This window comes from Peromyscus maniculatus, chromosome X (assembly GCF_049852395.1).
Source record: "Peromyscus maniculatus bairdii isolate BWxNUB_F1_BW_parent chromosome X, HU_Pman_BW_mat_3.1, whole genome shotgun sequence".
Taxonomy (NCBI): Eukaryota; Metazoa; Chordata; class Mammalia; order Rodentia; family Cricetidae; genus Peromyscus; species Peromyscus maniculatus.
The window spans coordinates 110,376,352-110,397,727 of NC_134875.1; the positions used below are offsets into that span (position 1 = coordinate 110,376,352).

The 21,376-nt window shown below is 33.7% G+C and overlaps 1 protein-coding gene across 8 annotated transcripts in view; it reads right to left on the reverse strand.

Moving 5' to 3' along the window:
• The window catches only part of Cnksr2 (connector enhancer of kinase suppressor of Ras 2), a 246,287-nt gene that overhangs the window by 120,168 nt on the left and 104,743 nt on the right, over nucleotides 1–21,376 (reverse strand). For all 8 annotated transcript variants that reach the window (XM_015992153.3, XM_015992151.3, XM_042269571.2 and 5 more), the window contains exons 6-7: nucleotides 6,580–6,699; nucleotides 462–521 (exon numbers count right to left, since the gene is read on the reverse strand). In XM_015992153.3, the coding sequence (XP_015847639.1) occupies nucleotides 462–521; nucleotides 6,580–6,699 (180 nt within the window). The remainder of the gene's footprint in view (nucleotides 1–461; nucleotides 522–6,579; nucleotides 6,700–21,376) is intronic.

A 21,376-nucleotide genomic window follows, 5' to 3' on the forward strand; every position in this document is an offset into this window, starting at 1 on the left:
ATTGCATTGAGTTGAATTATCCTGCAAGTATCCAGAAAGTCCGATCGATTAGATATTTCTCAAAATAACTAAACTAACTGACAGATGGAAGTAGATTATTTTAGTTGTCACAATAACTTGTCATGAACCAGAAAGTACTTAACAAAGACAACTCTCTGGCTTAAAAGGAAAACATCTGAATTTCTCTAAGCCACTATTCTATACTAAATAAAATGATTGAAATTCCAATGCATCCAGAATCTACTAATTTAATAAGTATTTTTAGATATGTTCTTGGAAGCAACATTTAATCTTAATCATGTGAAATACATACATACTGAAATTAACCCACAGGTCCCGGGAGGATAGCTAGTAAGGAGGACCCTAGGAAGAATGCATGGATTGCCCAGTGATGAAGAAATGGATGAAATCTACATGAGCAAACTGGGGGTGGGGGGTAATGGAAATGTTTTAATACTTACATTTTCTGTGGTTCCAGTAATTACATGGAGGCCATCATACGTAGATTTAATGTACATTCCCTAAGAAAAAGACAGGATCAGAAAAAAGTGAAGCAAAGTGAACATACTGTCAAATATAATGTAATTTTATTTATGAGTTAACAATGCTGCTTTAAAACTGGGGAAAAAATTACCACGTGAATGTTTAGTTTTCTAAAGGTTGTCTAAAGAAGCCTATACTCAATCAAGTAACTACTTGATAAGTTAAATTGCCTTAAGGACATAAAATTCAGTATGGTATTTCAATGTCCTGGGCATAGTTCATTCTTTTAAAATCCATACTGTACATCCTGTTGAAATTAAAGATTATAGTAGGAAATTCGATTTTTGTATATATGTAACTAGCCTATTATGTATGTTGTAATTTTACAGTTAAAAGTAGGCATCAACAGAAATATTCTATCTGTAATTACCTGGAGGTAAAACCCTAATAAAGTTTTACTTATATAAACTTTGTTTTATTATATTGTAGCATTCTATATTTTATTTTGTAGTATTTTATATTTTTCTGTCATACAAGATTCATATATTTGATATACAAGCAATTTAACAATAACTAACAATACATTGCAGAAAAGAATACATTTAAGATTTATGTAATGAAATAAATTTTAATAATATTATTTTCTCATACTTCTATGTTTATTATATATCTAGACACCCAAATATACATATGATTTCAGTGAAAAGAAAAATGAAGCAGAAAAGTCAATTGTATGGAAGGTCTAAGGAATGACTAGGTAGTTTTTATTCTGAAAAGTCATTTCAAAATATCTTATATAAAATGGCTAATAGTTCCAAAAACTGTTGAGCCTGGAGCTCTAAATGGGAAATGAAATGAATGCAATTTTAAAAGAAGGTTGTTTGCCAGTGAACTCTATTTATTTAAATGGAAGTTCACAGTTTAATAGAATAATAAATAATAGCCCAAACAAAACTATACATGGAAATTAATTGACAAACTGGCAAGTCATTTTTGGCTATAACAAAATGGTAATATTCAAACTTATGCTGGTCAGTGTATGACACACTTTTGAGTTAATATTTATCCCATTACTTATTGGAAAGCAAATATTATAATGTTAAAAATCTTAGGAGAAAATGACTGGTACTGACATTTCTACCCTAGCTATTAACAAGATTTTATCAAATCAATAAAAGATCTTAAATACTATTTGTAAGAGGCAAATACTACGTTTTCTTTTTAAATTTCCTATTAAAAGATTGTGAGCAAATAAAGTGGAAAATGGCAGCAAAATAAATAAAATGTATTATTTGGACTAGAAAACAATCATCTACAATCTATCTGTCTGTCTGCTGCCTGCCTGCCTATCTCCATCATTACTTGTAGCTATTACAATGTGCCTGGGCCTGTTTTAAGTATCTTATGTTTATTTTACAAAAGTCTTTGTGGTATAACTATCATTGCCACTGTTTTAGAGGTAAGCAAACTAAGGCACAGAATGCCTGGATAGTAAGCCTAACTAAGGTGGTGAAGTCAGGTCTCATGTCTGAATCCAGACACACAATCAATGAACTCCTGACTTTTGGAATTATTTACTGGAGAGTTATTGTATTTTTCGTAAAAAGCACAATTCCTGGATATTGTAAAAATTAAAGTAAAAAAAATCACTAATTAATGTACATTATTTTCTGGCAGCCCCAGGCAAGCTCTACCATTGAACTACACTCCTAGCTGTTGAAATCTAGTCTAAAAGTCTAAAAATAACCCTAGCATATATGCAGTATGCATATTGTAGTTTCAAAGAGTATCTAGGTTTGACTTTGGATAGTTTACAAATGTATTTCAAAGTCATCTCCTTTGACAATCTTAAGTAGAGGTTGATTATACTTCTTTCCATAAATCTTTCAAAATAAGGTATATTGATTATGATTACTGATATTTGACAAGAGTTTTAAATGATTCCAGAAATGTTTTGGTCATAAAGCAAATCTAGTATTCAGAAAATGAAACCCAAATCCTGGGAAAGTGAAAATTATGCGAATAATCCATGATTCAGGAAATAATGCTTATGTATAATTATAGCAGAAACTAGGGAATGCTAAAAGCCACAATTCTAACAAAGTATTTAGTAGACACAGGATTCTATCATTGATGCAATCACAACCATGTTTTATAATTTATATTAAAGCTATTTTTCTGGTTAATTTAAATATTTACATAGAGTTAGTGCTGGGAATAGTGGTGCATGCCTTCAATCCCAGCATTTGGAAGGCGGAGGGCATCCTGGTCTCTATTTTTTTCCTCTTGGGGAAAAATCAATTGTGGAATTGATTTGAACAGCTCCCTTTTCCCTGCTTAGCTTGCTAAACTGTTGTTTTCTTCACATCATCTCCAAATACCAGTTAAGCAATAACAGTCAGAGAAGTCTCACAGTCACGGTGGTCAAACAAGGCACATTTGGAGTTAGTTCAAGCACCTCACAAGAGAAAGAAGCCTGAATCCAAGCCTACAGAATGATGCCTTGAGGCCCCTCCCTTCTATTCAACTCTTCATCTTGTCTGCCATTTAGTTTTTAAATGTTCTAATAGTTCTCATTTCCATATCTTAATTTTCTGCTAATCATTGATTTTTAAAGGCAAGACACATGGATGGCTTAATTACATCTAAGCACACTTGCTTGCAGTCTCTCCCTCTGCATTTGCCTTTTAGACATTTCCCATGGTTATGCATTTGGTGAATGTTAGTCAAATTCTCAAATTGATTTATTTTAAACATGACCTATGCAGGTTACTTGAAAGTGAATGCACTTTGAAATAGCATTTTGAATAAGTCATGTAAAGCCTCTAATCTTTTGATATGAATCATAAGAAAGAAGTTCACCCTTAATTCTTTCAATTAATACTCAATATTTTAAGGTTTTCTTTCGCTCTGTGTAAAATATCAATTCAGTTGAAGTATTGCCCGCTGTCCTTTACAAATGACGCTCTTTAAGTAAATTCAAATTTAAGATTATCTTCTCAAGCAGTTCCTACCTCCCTTTAGCCATTCCAAATTGGATATAAGATCATGACAAAAATAGTTGCCATGTATATTTTATTTAGATTTACCTCATAAATCCCTGCCTCTACTGGCTATTATTTAATGCAAAGCAATCAGTAAAAAAATCTGTGGTTCTGTTCTTACTTGCAAAATGAGAAAATTAATACTGACTCCGTAGTGTTATGAGGAAAATAAAAGGCAAATGAAAAGTACTTCTAACACCTATCCTAACTTCTATTTTTTTTCTTTTCTCTGACAGTTGTTTTCCAAACTACTGAAAATTTTGGTTCTTGCCATTTTAAGTTTATGTCCATTGCATAAAGAAGATACAGACCTAACTTAAGTTAAAAAGATTTCTTCTGGGGCTATATCTTCATAGAGAAATAAATTGTTCATAAAGTCCATCAATTAGTTTTATTTATCTCACTTCACATGCCTATTGTTCCCCATGATTTTAGTGGAAATTAAAGGGGAAATTACATGTTTTTATTCAAACAATGCTCTTTAGAATCACAGAGTTATAAAGCTCAAAGAACATCTAAAGATGATCTACCCTTGCCCCTATACTTTCTCTGCGACAAAATAAAGGTCATAGAAGTTAAGTTTATTCTCCCACGTCCCTAAGACTGCTCTCATGTTTTATGTAAATAATTTTATTCCAGGTTCCCAAATTCAATGCTAATATAATGTATTAGTTTTTTAACTTTTTTATTGCACACATTGTATTAAGAACACCTTTCACTGAAAATAACTGAAAGAAGACATGGAGAAAGGAAAATATGAGTTTGGTAAAGGTAATCAAAAGGTGCACAGTCATTCAGGAGGAAGTGACCAACTCATATGGAGATATGTTCCCAAAGCCTACGATATATCTGGGAGTATAGATAGTATCAAACATAGTATGTATAGTATGTATGCATTGTTTTTCCTATACAACCGTAATATTGATGAATTTTCATTTATAAATTAAATGAGATTAAAATAATTAATAGAACAATTACAATTATATACTGATATAATGGTTATATAAATGCAATGTCCCTCTCTCAATGTATTATATATTTTCAATTTATCAATAGATATAGGAATTATTTTATGGCTTCTTCTTAGCATATCTGATTTGTTATCACCACTATTTGTACACGTTGGGGCTATTTATAAGTTAAATAAGAGTTGACTGAATACAAGCTCTTGCAATATCATGACTGTAGTTACTGAGTGGATATCATGTATAGTTTGGCTAAGCTGGACAAAAGGATTATTCATGTCCCTGATGAGTTGGAATGAGATTTTAATCACACTATTCAGAATGGTATGCAATCTCAAATGTAACAATTGTTTGTTTCTGGAATTTCCATTTTATATTTTGGGACTGCAGTTGATCATGTTAGTTGAAAACACAGAAAGTAGACTTCAGATAAAGGGGAAATGCTGTAATGAGAATTTTAAATCATAAGGTTTCTTCATGTAAACCTATAAACATTAGAAATAAGCTTTTAAAAGAAGTCAATATTAGATATAGTACTTACAACTTAGTATGATGTCATCTAACCAGGTTGCTAAGCTTGATTTTAATCTTTTCAAGAAAACATTTATAAAACCAAAGAAAACTCAAGCAAAACAAACAAAACAAACAAAAACAAAAATACTAGAAACTATCGACACCCAGAATCAATTTGTCAATGAGCAGGAGAAAAGTCACTGTATAGAATACATGAATGGCCTCAAATTAAATATCACTGGTGGTCAATAAAGGCTTTTCTCTCTGAAATAGTTACAAACATAACTATATATAACTATATATATATATATATATATATATATATATATATATATATATATACACACACACACACATATATATATACATAATTATGTGATAAAACCACCTAAGTATATTGATACGAATATGCTTGTTTCCAAGATTTCTGTTTTCCAGAATATCATTATATATGGGGAGAAAGTTTAGAGGACATATGATGAAATTAACATTTAGTAAATACATTGTAGTTAAATGCTTACCTGAGCCAGTTTGTTTAGTATATCTGTGTCTTCCTCATCAATATCAATTTTATGTTTGCTTTCTACAGTTATATTTAAAAAGCTCTCCCTCAAGTTAAATTTATAATTAAGACATTTTTAACCAGTTGAAAAAACTATTAACATAATAAAAATTTATCAATGCATTTCATGAAAGTTAGCCTTGTGGTAACACTATCCAGTTGTTTATTCAATTCTTATAACAAGAGATGTGAAAAATGGAGGGGATGCAATTCATATACATTATAATGTCTAGGGAGATGGCTCAGTGGGTAAAGTGCTTGAGAAGTAAATATAAGGACCTGAGTTCGGATCCCCAGCATCCACACAGAAATATTAAGCATGGTGGAACTTGACTGGGAGAGACAGGTGGTATTGGGGTGCTTGCAAGCTAGTCAGTCTAGTGAGCTCCAGGTTTATTAAGATACTTTTGTCTCAAAAAAGGAGAGAGCAATTGAGGAGGACACTCAATGTTAAATCCTGGCCCCAACATGTGCATACATAGTCATGCCTGCCCAGACACACAACTACACATACACAAACACACATACACTACACATAGACTTACATATAAAAATGTGACTTTTAAAATTACTTACCCAAGGGAAAGATCTATTAAAACCAGAATAAATCAAAGTAAAACAAACACAGAAAATATCTACTTGAATGACAGGTAACACTGTGCTTATTGTAAAACTCTTAAATGTCCTTCAGCTAAGGAATTTAATTTTAATTGGTGAAAGAATGCAACCAATGATTGCCCAATTGAATAGAATAATTCAGGAATTTCCATTTACATCTCTGTCTCTGTCTCTGTCTCTGTCTCTCTCTCTTTATTGGTTTGTCTTTTAAAAATGGTTTTTATGACACCCTCCTACCAACTTGACCTCCACAGGAAATGAAAAAAAAAAAAAAAAAAGGAGGGTGAGCCTCTGTGGAAATTCCTAGACTTCCACATTTGGAGGCTGCCTCTTTGCCCACATCATCTGCTGTGTGCTGATGGATGATGGCTTTAGTACACATGATATCCCTTACCAGTCCTTCACTTGGTTTAATATTTGCCAGCTGAATCACTTCCAGGTGAGCAGACTGGGAAACCAGAGGATCTGATGACAGAGATATGATGTGGTCACAGACTCCAGAAAGAGTTTTACACTGCAAGAAAGAGAGAAGTTATGGTAAACATATGTTGTCAGTAACGTACAAATCACCATTGATTATCGTTTTTAAAAGTTGTGTTTTCTTTTTTATGACATGTCTGTGTGAACATTAGTGCTGGCCCCTCACAGGCATCAGATGTCTCTAGAGCTGGATTAAAGGCAGCTGTGAGCTACTTAGTGTGGGAACTGGAAACTAAACACACTCTTCTTTATGGAGCCATCTCTCTAGCCCCTATTATTACTTTTTATAGAGGAAAACAAAGTGAAAGAATATCAACTGGTATTTGAGTTTTTAAAAGTTCTTATACAAAAGGTCGCATAATACACAAAAGGTATCTATATTTTTAAATTTAAGGATATATGAACTCTATGTCTGGGTGTTATTCCAAGTTATAGTTATATATTATTTATATTATTTGATGCATCAAGCCTAAATTATTACCTAATAATTTTGATAATCTGAGAGAACCTCTTGATATTGAGGTTTAATTTAATTCAAATTTAACTAAATTCTAAATAATATTAAAATCTGGATTCTTTTACTTAATGACCAGAAAACTTTCAAAGAATGATCAAGGTCCTTTAAAGATGCACCACTTGTTTGGCTAATTCTTGCATTTTTCATGACTTTCTGGATAAATTTTACCTTTGTATAAACTTCCTACTTCCATCAGGCAAAACTTGCAAGAATCTGTTTCTTCACCTTTCAATGACCAGTCAGAAACTTATCTTATTTTGAAACCTTCTCAGGCAGGGAGCATTTATATTCTAGTCATCTCTAGCTTTTCCCTGTACCCCACTTACCACTCATGTGTTAACACTGCAAATATATCTTTATGTGATCTGAATCAGCATAAGATCAAATAAGCAGTTTTGCTTTTACTGAAGGGGTTACTATTTTGTGGGAAACAAGGTATAATACTCCATCTCCACTAGGTTTTACTTGCTCTGTGATGACTGTATCCATGAAGGTGATGATTCTCTCTGTCTCATTGGGCTCAGCTTCCCTCTGCTACAGATACTGTCAGGCTAAATTTGCTTCTGTAATAGGACTCATGATTTTGGCATCTGTTTTTCAAGACTGCACTTTAATTGTGGTTATCAGCTCCTAAAGACAGACATTAGTCACATAACACCAATACCCAGAGAAAAAATACGGGCATGAAATGAGGATAGATGTATGTAATTACCACACTGACAATGACTTAGTCTGTAAGCAAGTTATATCATTGAGACTGTTTTCTTCAGATAAAAAATTAAATGAAGCAATGAAGATTGCTTTATAAAGTTTATAATCTATAATATGCTAATATATATTTAAAACAGCCCAATATAGCTCTTATCCAAAGATAATAAACAAATACTAACTTGCTTGTCTTACCTATTTTTTTAACCAATAAAGTCCTTAGTTCTTACACATGAGATTAATTAACACACTACTCTCAATTCCATGACCATCTTATAATAAACAATCACACTGGCCAGTCTAGTTGCATAACAATAATAGCAAGTTTACTCCTCTCCCTCTTCTTGATATTAAGGTCTCAGTGCTTTGGCTACAATGACAGTATTTGCTTTGATAAACACCTACTCACAAGTGATGGTTAGTGTTAATTGCCAACTTGACAATCTAGAATCACCTAGGATATTGGCCGAAGGTATGTTAGTGGGGATTATCTTCATTACATTAATTAATTAATTGAAGTGGGATGACATGGCCATTGTGGGTAGGACTTTTCCATAGGCAGGGGATCCTGGACTGTATGAAAATAGGGAAAACTAGCTGAGCAATGACATGTATGCATTCATTGCGGTTTCTGATTATGGATGTAATATTACCAGCTCCATCAAGCTCTAGCTTCTGTGACTTTCCCCATAATGATGGACTGTAACCAGGAACTGTGAGTTAAAATGAATCCTTCTGTGTCAGCCTTCATAAGTTTGTAACAGAGTTGTGAACCACCACACCAGGTTTATATTATTATTTTAAAACTCAATCATATTTAACATTACCTAAGACTGCATTTTAGAAAAACAGTAAGAGTAGGGAGATACATTGTAATCATTATCTAATATTATTGCTAGCAGAAATTATTTATAGAGTGTCTACAAATGTTTAGTACAATGCAAACTACTTTATATTCATTTCCATTTACCATTCTAATGTCCTGATGTAGGTATTATTATAGCCAGCTGAACAGATGTGAGAATTAGGCTAAAAAACAAGTCATGTTTGCTGATTTGGCACAATGATCTGAATTCTTAATTATTGTGTTTAGTTTGATTATTAGTTATTAACTTGTTTATAATTAACTTCCCTTTGTATCGTTTTGTCTGCATTAGATGCGTGTTAGATAACACAATTAAAAACATAGTATAATAAAGTTAAATAACATTTATGAGTGTTTTACAATTTAAAATATTGTTTGGAATATGCCTTTCTTCAAAAGCTTATGTCAATTTTAGCAACAAAAGGGCAATCTTATTATATCTAGAAGATGACTGGTAACCACTTCATAAAGGTCTTACTTTCTTTTTTTCAATATTAATTCCAAAGGATTTCATATCTTCCAAAAGCAAAAAGTAAGAACTTCTTAAAATACATGCAAAATAAAATTACAGGCTGATGCTCCCTGGTGGTCCAGTGGTTAGGATTCAGCACTCTCTCAAATAAATATAAGGGAATATACAATGACAATGAATATTATGCCTACCTAAGAATGACTGAATAAGTGGAAAGGACTAGTTATGATGAAGAATAATTTAAATATAAGTGGTTTCAAGTTATTTTTCTACAGGGTATTTAATATTAATATCAAATATAAATTAACATAATTAATGGTTTGTAATCTTATAGTATGGCATAGCCATCCCACCCCAATATGTTCTTGTGAATCAGCTTGTCTATCTTAATATAAAAAATTCTAGCCGGGCGGTGGTGGCGCACGCCTTTAATCCCAGCACTCGGGAGGCAGAGCCAGGTGGATCTCTGTGAGTTCGAGGCCAGCCTGGGCTACCAAGTGAGTTCCAGAAAAGGCGCAAAGCTACACAGAGAAACCCTGTCTCGAAAAACTAAAAAAAAAAAAAAATTCTAAGGGGTAAAAAAATCTAGGATTTAAAGCACTTTAGAGAAGCCACAGAATAGCTTCATTTGATTAATAGTAAGTTATAACATTCATTATCTCTGAACTTATCCAATATACTAGATGAAGTTTTACCTGTTGTATTTTTAAATGGAAATGTATTGAGTGATCTAAACACACACCACAGTGAAAAGCTAAGAGATGGGAAAGTCTTGCGTTAACTGCAGAGCACACCCAGGCATGATTAAGTTACTTGAAATAGTTTTGTTTATACAAATAACTGTAGTTCTGCTCAGTATTATTCAGAATATATTGGAGTAAGTAAATGGAAATAAGATTATAATCCATCTGACCTCATTAAAAACAAAACAAAACAAAACCAAAAAAATCCAGGTATATTAGGTTAAACAAAAGGCTTTACCAAAAGCAACTTCTACTTTTCACATCTATAAATGAATACAAATGACGAAAGGTATAAAATTACAAAACCACAATAAATTAAGAAATCAACAAATGGCATACACATATGATTTAATACACAGATAATTTAAATAACTCTGGCTTATTATCAGTTACACAGACAAGAGTAAGTTTTATTGTGGAAAATGCTAATTACTGATATAAACATTTTTCAATTATAACAGTTTAGAGAACGAAGTATGCTTTTATTTTACTATTTGGTTTGGATATAGAATAATTGAGTATAAATCTTGCCTGTATCTCTGTCATTTTGGGATGAAATTTGTATAAAATATATATTGATTCAAATAATGATGAGAATTCTAAATGGTAAATTTTATTTTGAAATATAAATATAATATAATACGTAGTGTCTCAGTGCTTGACAGATCTTTATTGAACTAGAAAACTAGAAAATCTTTTTATTACATTTATTAATGAGTATGTGAGTATATGCATACACACACAGACACACACACACACACAGATACACACACACAAACACACACACATGTGCACACCATGGCAAGTATGTGGATTTCAGTGGACAACTTCTGGAAGTTGGTTTTCTTCCACCAAGGAAAAAGATCAATTTGTTAAGCTTTCTGGCAACCATCTTTATCCACTCAGCCATCTCATTGGACCCTGAGCTAGAAATTCTATACTTCTACCTTAAAATATAAGGTATAATCAATTATGGATAACTCTGAAAGAATAAAGTTCAGGAATAAAATTTAAGTTTGTATTTAAAACTTTTATTTCATATACATATTTCCCAACACAGGAAGGATTTAGTTATATGAGTAAAGACAACTGAAAGACAATTTTAACTTGAAAACTAATGTAACAGAATAATAAATTTCACTGTGGTGTCAAAATTATATCTATGTCTAGAAAGGACTGTTTCAAATATCTTCAACTATAGGTGCAAGTAAATAAAAGTCACGCAGACACATTCTTCTAAGGCCTCCAAACCCTCTTTTAATTTCTCTGTTTTAAAATATGGTAGTGGAGAAAAAAACACCACAACATGAAATGAACCCGCCATGACCATAATCATGCCTGCATTAAGGCCATTCATATAATCAACAATCACAGAGTGTATGTTAAGTGAATTAAATGCCAATTGCAATGCTTATGGATTCCATAGCTTGGAGTAGTGTTTCTAGTAATTTATTTTAGGTTGTAACCTTAGTATCACAAACATTAGCCATGTTACACTTCTAGTTTCTGAAAACATAGAAGAAGCAATAACCCCCAAGACCCTGTGAATTGAAAATACTAATTCAAAACTCACAGCACTCAAATCATCTTTCCTTCTAAACTCTTACACTAAAATGTATAGGTCCCGACAATAACTGATAGCATCTACTCTGTCACTAAAACTTCTAATTGTTGAAATCCTCATGGTCACAAAATTTCAATAAATACAACTGCAAACTTTTTGTTCAATTTTCCTAAATGACACATGGGGATCCTGAGAGGTCAAACAAACTGTACAAGTTGACAGAGATAAAGGCAGAGTAAAAGCAAAACTCCACAAATTTTGATGTTCAATAAAGTATTCTTCCTCCAATGACATGCCAGCTCTTACAAAATAATAAGTTAGAGGTGGAAATATAGTATTCCACATTTAAATTTAAATGATCAAGTGAAATGTCTTCAAAATTATTCTTTCTTGATTATCATTCTCTTTTTTGGTTTATTTAAAACTTTCCAAGTTTTTTGGTTTGGTCTGGGTTTAAATTGCAATTTGTCATGGACTTGGGATTGATACACATCAGCAGCAGGTCAGAAGCTTAAAATAACACGCAGTATCCCCCAGGTTCTGTTAGCTACGAATCCAGATACTAGACTCAGTTCTTCCTTTGTGGATTATGGTTTTGCACGCCTGTCAGATGACAACAGGGATAAAGATCCAAAAGAAAGGCTTACAAAGAGAGAGAATCTGCTTTATGTTCATTTTGATCATTGGCAGACTTCATTTCCATGTGGCTATATTACTAAGGTCTCCATTTTCTTTCTTCCTGTTATCCAGCAATTATTCTTAGCTCCCAAGTGTTGTCGTCAGGTCTTGGTTACATGGAACACTTCATAGGACACCTTATAATAAGCTATCTGGCTTTTACAAGGCCAACAGAAGATTTCTTGTCTTCTTTGAGACATTTAAAAAGGGCTTATAAAAGGTGAAGTTCATCAAAGATAATTTCTTTTTTTTCCCTATGATATCCAAGTCAAATGATAGAGGGTTTTAAACATATCTGAAAAAAATCTCTTCACTTTTGTCATAGAACAAAACCTGAACATGTGGAAGTAGAATTCATTGTATCTTCTGAACTTAACTACACTCAAGAATTGCTAATTATGTGCTAGGAGCATAGATCTTGGTGGTCATCTTACAATCCTACTCACCATAGATACAAATGGAAAATTATGAACAGAAAGTCACTGAAATAATATGCATTTTTTTCTGAATCACAGCATTGGATTTTTGTTCTCAAACAAGGGCAGCCATATGAGACTGATGAAGAACTTGGGACTGAATCCCAGCTTACAACTCACTAGCTGCATGAGATGGGCAAATTTTTTAATCCTTCCAAAGTGTCTAAGTTCTGTCACACATATACATTTTTTTTTTTTTTTTTTTTTTTTGGTTTTTCGAGACAGGGTTTCTCTGTGTAGCTTTGCGCCTTTCCTGGAGCTCACTTGGTAGCCCAGGCTGGCCTCGAACTCACGGAGATCCGCCTGGCTCTGCCTCCCGAGTGCTGGGATTAAAGGCGTGCGCCACCAACGCCCGGCTTACATTTTAATACAAAAAAAAAAGACAGTGCCTACTTCTCTGCATTAGGGTGGGGACCCAGTCTAAGCTAGAAACCAGAACTAGATCTAATCTATTTACCTGCTTTTTGTGACCAGAAATCAGTGGCAAGTAGGTTTGTGGTGGGTCCCCAAGGAGATGATATCCAATAGAGCAGTGGTTCTCAACTTGTGGGTCATGATCCCTTTGGTTGAATGATCCTTTCACAGGGGTCGCATATCATATATATGCATATCAGATATTTATATTATGATTCATAGCAGCAGCAAAATTACAGTTATGAAGCAGCAACGAAATAATTTTATGGTTGGTCAGTACAGCATGAGGAACTGCATTAAAGTGATGCAGCATTAGGAAGGTTGAGAACCACTACAATAGAGAGTATACTACTTCATAGGCTCAAAAATGACAACAAGTTAGAATATCAGTAAACTCAAAATGAGGTTATTAAGAAAGTACCTTATTTGTGCCTTGGGAATTAGATTCAAATAGAATGAGCTGGATGAGCTTAGTAATTTAGAGACTATATCATATATATATATACACGCATATACACATATACGCATATATAATATACATTACGTATATACATATATATATACACATATATAATATATAATACACACATACACACACACACACACACACACACACACACACACACACACACACACACACACACACATTTTTAGGTAATTAGGGACCAAACAGCTGAAACCTCTAAGCAATATTTCCACATACACTCAAGAAGTTTGAAGGTGGCCTGTATGGTTTTGTGGACATAAGTACTACCCATACTGTGACAGTTAGGAATTAATTAATTGTCAGCTCCAAATTTACTCTTCAGTGCCTTTTCTATGGGTAATGGATGGGCATTTCCTCCTTTACATTGGGCACAATGTTATATTTTTTGTCAGTAGAGGGCACTGCAGGGACACTGCAGGGGGAAAGAAGCCTTCTCTTCCGGGTTCTCATGGGCTATACATTAAATTTTCTTGTTTCCAATTTAGGGTCTATAAATGATGCTCATTTTTTGAGGACTCCAGATAATGCTCTGCTCTAACCACATATCTAGACCATTTATGCCTATCTCTCAGCAACTCTGCAGCTCTGTTTGGGATCAGAGTCGGTCATCCTGAGGCTTTTGTAATATGTTCTCTTGAACTCTTACTATAGCAGCAACCAAAATTCTGCTATAAGATCTTCCACCATCTTCATTTGCCTACACTGTGAAAAGTTGTATCGCCTGTTCTGTGATTTGTGCGCTAGCTCTGATCTAGGCAAACCTATGGGGCTACAATCACACTTTTTAAGCCCTGGAGGCAAGTGCTCTGCTTGCATAAGGTGTCTTCCTGGGTACTCATTTCACTTAGGGTTCAGGAATGGTTTAGGATTCCCTTTATATCATAACAGAATTCTCAATATAGTTTAATAATTATTTGTACCAAACTTCCCTTGTTTAAGTTACTGTGAATTTTTTGTTTCTATACTGATTCAATTATCTTGAAAACTGATTTTACAGCAACATGGCTGTACTTTTAAAAATCCAGTGTCTTTGATCACATACAGAATGGTACCAGATAAATATTATCCTTAAACTTATCACTTTATGTGTCCACTTGCATTCGCATGATTTTGTGAGTTTATCATAAAATAGATCTGGCATTTAGACTTAAGAAATTACAGCTAGTCCAATCCCTCATGTTAATTAGAAAGGCTAATTTAAGCTTCTTCACACATAGTGTCAAACTAGAGTCAGGACACCATTTTTTTAACCTCTCATCAGTGCCCTTTCTACTGCATTATGTTACTACTCAATATAAACAAATACTTTATGTAGACAATGATTATACCCTCAGAGTCAGTCTAAATATTAAAACATTCTGTGATGTATAATACGTTCAGCAAATATAACATCACTAAGAACACTTACATAAAGATACTACTGTCTCACACACTGTCTATAAACATCATAAAAAGAAACAGTAATACTAGGTTATCTCCTTTATGTAGGTTGTATTTTTTTAAGAATACAAGTTTCTCCTTTTGTCCTTGGAAAGGCAAATGTTTTCTACTTCTATCATATTATACTTGTATTTCTCTTTTGTCCTTTTGGCATGGGTAACAGGTATAAAGAAGTTAATTTTTAAAAAGTTTTTTTTTAATTTTATGTATATGAGTGTTTTGTTTGTATGAATGTCTGCGCAACATGAATGTGCTTGGTGCCTAAGAAGGCCAAAAGAGGGTATTGTATCCCCTGGAACTAGGGTTACAGATAATTGGAAACTACAATGTAGGTGCTGGGAACTGAACCCAGCTCCTCTGCAAGAGTAGCAAGTGCTCTTTATGTTCAGCCATCTCTTCAGCCCACAGAGACTGATTTATAGTTAAAATAGTTTCTAATGTTACTAATAAGCAAAGTGTCAAAATACAATACAATACTCCAGAAACCAATTTCTGGCTTAGTAATAGTGTCACCATATATCTTTAGGCTGATTACAAGGGGTGAATTGGGGCCAAGTTAGCAGGATTACATTAACTGTAGTATATGTCAAGCAGCATCCTAATACTTTTCATCTATAAAACTCAATATTAGAAATCATATTAATGAGAATAATAACTAGAATTTATATGCCTAAATGTGATAGTCACAATGAAATTTCAAGCATGCAAAAATTCAATTTACATCTGGACCAAGATAGCAGCTTTAAGAGAAGATTCCGGGGTAAAATTGATAAAAGCTGCTTTTTCACAGATCAGAGAACTTCTGAAGATCAATATAAAGAATTATATGAATTTGAAAGTCATTAGCATTTTACTGAATTCAAGAAAACTCTAAAGATTGATGTGGTCACTTTCAGTACATTATGGGGCACGCAGCAACAAGAGTACTTAAATAATCTTTAAGGTTTGGGATATTTAGCAGAGGAAAGCTGTTATATAATATGCCATATCAATGTGAGGACAAAGACTGAAATGACCACTTTACTTCCTTTGCCAGGCCCCTCTCTTACAGCCAACTGTTGGTCATGTGTACTTCAGTCTAGACATCAGAGAATGCACAAGAACTTCAGATCGGATGGATTTTTAGAAAAATAAACTTGCAGATGTGAAAAATTATACAAAATGTTTATGAAGTAAAACAAATACCTAACATGCAGAAAGTACTCAAATTCATTACAAAGTTAAGTAAGTGTAGAAAAAAGTTTGGAGAGGAGATAAAAAAAGGAGAAGAGAAGAGAGGGAGGCAGAGAGAGGGAGAGGGAACAGAGGAGGGTGGAGGGGAAAAGGGAGAGGAGAGGAGAAGAAGGAGCATAGTTTTGAATAGTAAAGCACTAAAAAATAGGAAAGTATGCATTATTCTTCCCATTGTGTGCAAAGATCACACTGTTGGTAAAGGTAAAAAATGTTATTTGGTTTCAGAATAGTTTTTGGTTTAAGCAGTGTGACTTTAATGAACTCACAAGGCCTGGGATTTTTCAAGAGGTTATCAAAGCTGAGAAGTCTTTCAGGCTTACAAATGAGAACAGTAGGGTTGCAAGAAGCACAGTGAGACTGAAAAAGGCCAGGGTCTAAAATAGCTTTTCCAAATGCAAAGACTCCAGTGAAAGGTGGGAGTGAGGAATAAAAGCATGGAACTGAAAAAAATTCCCAGATTATCTGATGCCACTCTATCATATAAAACAAAGATTCAAGCAAAACAAAACAGATAGTCCCCAACATGCCAAGGAACATGAAATACAGAAGGGGCCTCTGTGGTGGTATTGTGTTCACCAAAATATTGTGTATTCTAATAAATTTATCTGGGGTCAGAGAACAGACAGCCACTAGATACAAAGGCTAGAAAATGGTGGCACTCACACCTTTAATCCTAGCATTCCAGAGATAGAAACCCCTCTGGATCTCTGTGAGTTCAAGGCCACATTGGAAATAGCCAAGCATGGTGACACACGCCTTTAATCCCAGAAAGCCAGCCTTTAATCCCAGGGAGTGGTGGTAGAAAGCAAAAAGATATATAAAGCGTGAGGACCAGAAACAAGAGGCTTTTGGCTGGTTAAGATTTTGGCTGGTTAAGCATTCAGGCTTTTGAGCAGTAATTCAGCTGAGACCCATTCCGGATGAGGACTCAGAGGCCTCCAGTCTGAGGAGACAAGACCAGCTGAGGATCCGGCGAGGTGAGATAGCTGTGGCTTATTCTGTCTCTCTGATCTACCAGCATGGACCCCAATAACTGGCCTCGGGTTTGATTTTATTAATAAGAACTTTTAAGATTCCTGCTACAGGCCTCACTGGGGAAAATTTCATAATTATAGGTATAAGAAAATGTTGATCACTCCAGTATATAGTACATTAATTATCTGCAATGTGCTTCATGATCTCATTTTGTTTTTGACAAGTGGATCTAATGGCACCCCCAAAAGCCCAAGTTGTTCAGTATCCTTTTTTCTTTGTCATATTTTACATTAATACATATCCCTGTTCAACATTACAAGCAAATTCCCCTTCCATAATACTTTTTCATAGATTACTCTGATTTTAAAGATGAGAAATATGAAACATCAAAATTGTCCCTAAGCCTTATTCAAGCCAGTTTTGACTATTTTACCCATATGAATATGAAATTAAGCCTTAAATACCATCAGAAGGATGGATACAGTAGAAAAAATATATAATTTCCTTATTTTTATTATAAGCATACTGTAAACTAATTGAAAACAGGGAATTACTTGAAGATAAAATTTCAGCACTCATCTTTCCAAATATATAAATATATTTGCAAATATATTTTTATTTATTTAAAAATAAAGTAAATATAATACTACTATTCTAGAATATTCACTTTTAAAATTTTAATAGTAATGATTTACTCTATGCTTATGATTTCCTTAGCATTACAATTTAGAATCTTTCCTTTAACACTGGTCAATAAATATTTTGGGATCGTCATATAATTTAGTCACAAATTATATATTCCTGAACAATTTCAGACAGTAATTGTGAATAGTAAATATTATATACTATAACTGTACCAGAGTTGACTGTAGTATTTTCTATTTCTTATTTTTCATTATTATATATTATGCTTCTCTGAATATTAACTATAGAAAATGTTATTGTATTCCAGATTCTATTCCCAGGAAAGTATAGGAATATGGATTTTTATTTTATTTGAGAGTTTCATACATGCGTACTGTATTTACACCATTTCCACCTCTCCCCCACCTACCCAATACCCTTGTGTGCCCTCACCTAACCTACTAGGTACATTTAGTATTGCATTTATGTTTAGGGATGACCATTTGAGATTGGATAAACTTTCAGGGAGCTTGTCTCTGGAGAAAACTGATTCTTATTCTCTTAGCAGCTACTGCCTGCCGGTGGATCATCATCTAGAGGTGGAATCTAGTAAAATTTCCTTCATCCATATTGGTATGTCAACTGGTGCTACCATTATGCAGGTCTGATAAGGCACCATACTACTGAGATTTCATAGGTGTGCCTTCCCTGTCATGTCTAGAAGACACTATCTAGCAGCAGGCATCCTGGTCCACTGGCTCTTACAATATTTCCACCCTCTTTTCAATGATTTTCCCTGAGTCTTGGGAGTAGAGGGTATATTGACTTCTCAGTCGATCATAAATCATTTCTGTCATTTCATGAGACTTAGCATAAGCATTCTATGTTTAAATTTATTCATCCATAAGAGATGACAGTAAATTTTTTCCTGAATACCAAAATGAATTAGTGTGTATATCACACTCAAAGTAATGGCAGAAGCAAATTGCAAAATACCATGTAAATATTAGAATTAATGTTTCTGAGACTTGAAAGTATGTCAAACTTGCTTTCCTAAAAGGATTTGGTATTATACATGTATAGCAATAAATTAAGCCCATTCTATTTTCATGAAGGTTCCCATCAGCACATGAGTATGTTTAAAAGTATGTGTATGAATAGATAGAAAACACATTTTATTAATGGTTTATAAAAATTCCTTGATATTTGAGGATAACTGCCTCTGATGAGTACTAGTAGTGGTACTCTATTAAATTATTATAATTTAATGAGCAATGTGGAGATTGTCTCTTTAAAAATATATAAAAATTAGGATATGCACATTATCTTTTGATAGTCAGATCAAAATTTTAACCATTGAAAAATAATTAGCACTTCTTGTGGTGGTATTGTGTTCCCCAAAATATCGTGTACCTTAATAAATTTATCTGGGGTCAGAGAACAGAAAAGCCACTAGTTGGGTAGTGACAGTACACGCCTTTAATCCTAGCATTCCAGAGACAGAAATCCCTCTGGATCTCTGTGAGTTCAAGGTCACATTGGAAACAGCCAGGCATGGTGACTCACGCCTTTAATCCCAGGAAGCCAGCCTTTAATCCCAGAGAGTGGTGGTAGAAAGCAGAAAGATATATTAGGCATGAGGACCAGAAACTAGAAGCTTTTGGCTGGTTAAGCATTTAGCTGGTTAAGCTTTCAGGCTTTGGAGCAACACAGTTCAGCTGAGATTCATTCTGGATAAGGACTCAGAGGCTTCCAGTCTGAGGAAACAGGACCAGCTGAGGAAATGGCAAGGTGAGATAGCTGTGGCTTGTTCTGTCTCTCTGATCTACCAGCATAGACCCCAATAACTGGCCTCGGGTTTGATTTTATTAATAAGAACTTTTAAGATTCCTGCTACAACTTCTATGTCCCTTTCTGTTCTTAATCAATCACCTCATCTGTGTTTATCATGTATTCTTTGTCATCAAGTACTTTCTTATTCAGGAATTTGAATTATTTTGTTTCACTTATTTAATAATCTTATTCTAACACATGTATCAGGAAAGTACTTTAGTAACCTTGTTAATCTAAAAACATGTTTTTTTTTTAAAAATTTGTCTTTGCACATGAGCTTTGGCTTTGTTTTTCTTTAAAATATTTGCAGTTTTTCATCCACTGTCTTCTGGAAATATATTTATTCATATTCATATTCTCTCTCTCTCATTTTCTCCCTCTCATTTGAGACAGTCTCAATATGTAGCCAGGTTGACCTGGAGCTCATGATCCTCCTGCCTCAATTTCTCAACATGCACCACCAAACTGAACTTCATTTCCTCTAGTCCCTCTGGTTAAATGAATAATATAGTAATGTTTTCCCATTATGATTATGAAATATTTGTATGATAATATCTTGAAATAATTATCCTTCTAACACGTTTTCTAACTTTGGTGAATATCCAACTTTCTTGTCCAAAATTATTCTATTATAGCCTTTATTATTGCTTCCTTTCTTAGAAAGAGTTGTTGATGAGTTAACTAAAACCCTTCTCTCATAGTTGCCATTTTCTGAATATGTAAATATCTTATTACTGTGCTGTTAAAGTCCACTTGGTGTCTCACTCTCAAAATTTCTTGATATTTGATTTTCATTTTAGTGATTTTAGTGTGGTCTTACTTCTATTTCTGTTTTGTTACTCCTAATATAACCATTTTCTTAGCTCACTTGGTCTCTGTTTACAGTGTACCTACCCTCTATGATATTTTTTAATTAGGTAGCATTTTTGACTCTTACTATGGACATTAAACAGGCTTAATACACCTACTTCATGAGGCAGGATTAGTTTAATATTGTAGTGTATTCAATCATATTTCCTTTTCTCTTTCTGTTTTTTTAAAACTAATCCTTATATACTGAACTAATTTAAGAATAGACACCTCACAACTTTCCTTAACTCTCTAAGTTTTCCTAGGTGTGTTGAAGAGTGCAATGATACCTGTATTTCCTTATGGAATTCCTAAGGTATTGTAGTTTTCCAAACATGATCATTTCCTTCCGCTTGACAACTGCCTCCCATCCCTTCCAGAGACAAGAAAATCTAGTCTACTATAAACATCTTCAACTCACTTTCTTAATTATAAATATATTCAAACAATTGTTATACTATATTTACCATTTGAACTTTGCTTTTGCCACTTACATATTGTTTAAAGGGAGGGTCTCACATCTGATGTGCTTGGGAAATCACTATGCAGATGAGGCTAGGCATGAATTCACAGACTTTTGGGTGCTTCTGCCTTCCAAGTGCTAGGATTAAAGGTGTAAGCCACCATGTTCAGCTCTATTTTTGCAAAACTTGGTTTCCATCTTATCAGATAAAATCTGGATTGCCATTCAGAGACCTATGAATTTTTTCTTCTTAAAGCATCATAAAAATTTTCAAGAGTTTTGTTATTTAGCATCAGTTGAGTGGAAGATAGATGGGAAGTGGAATGATAACATGGCATAGAATTGTATTCTGAGCTTAACTGACTGGCTG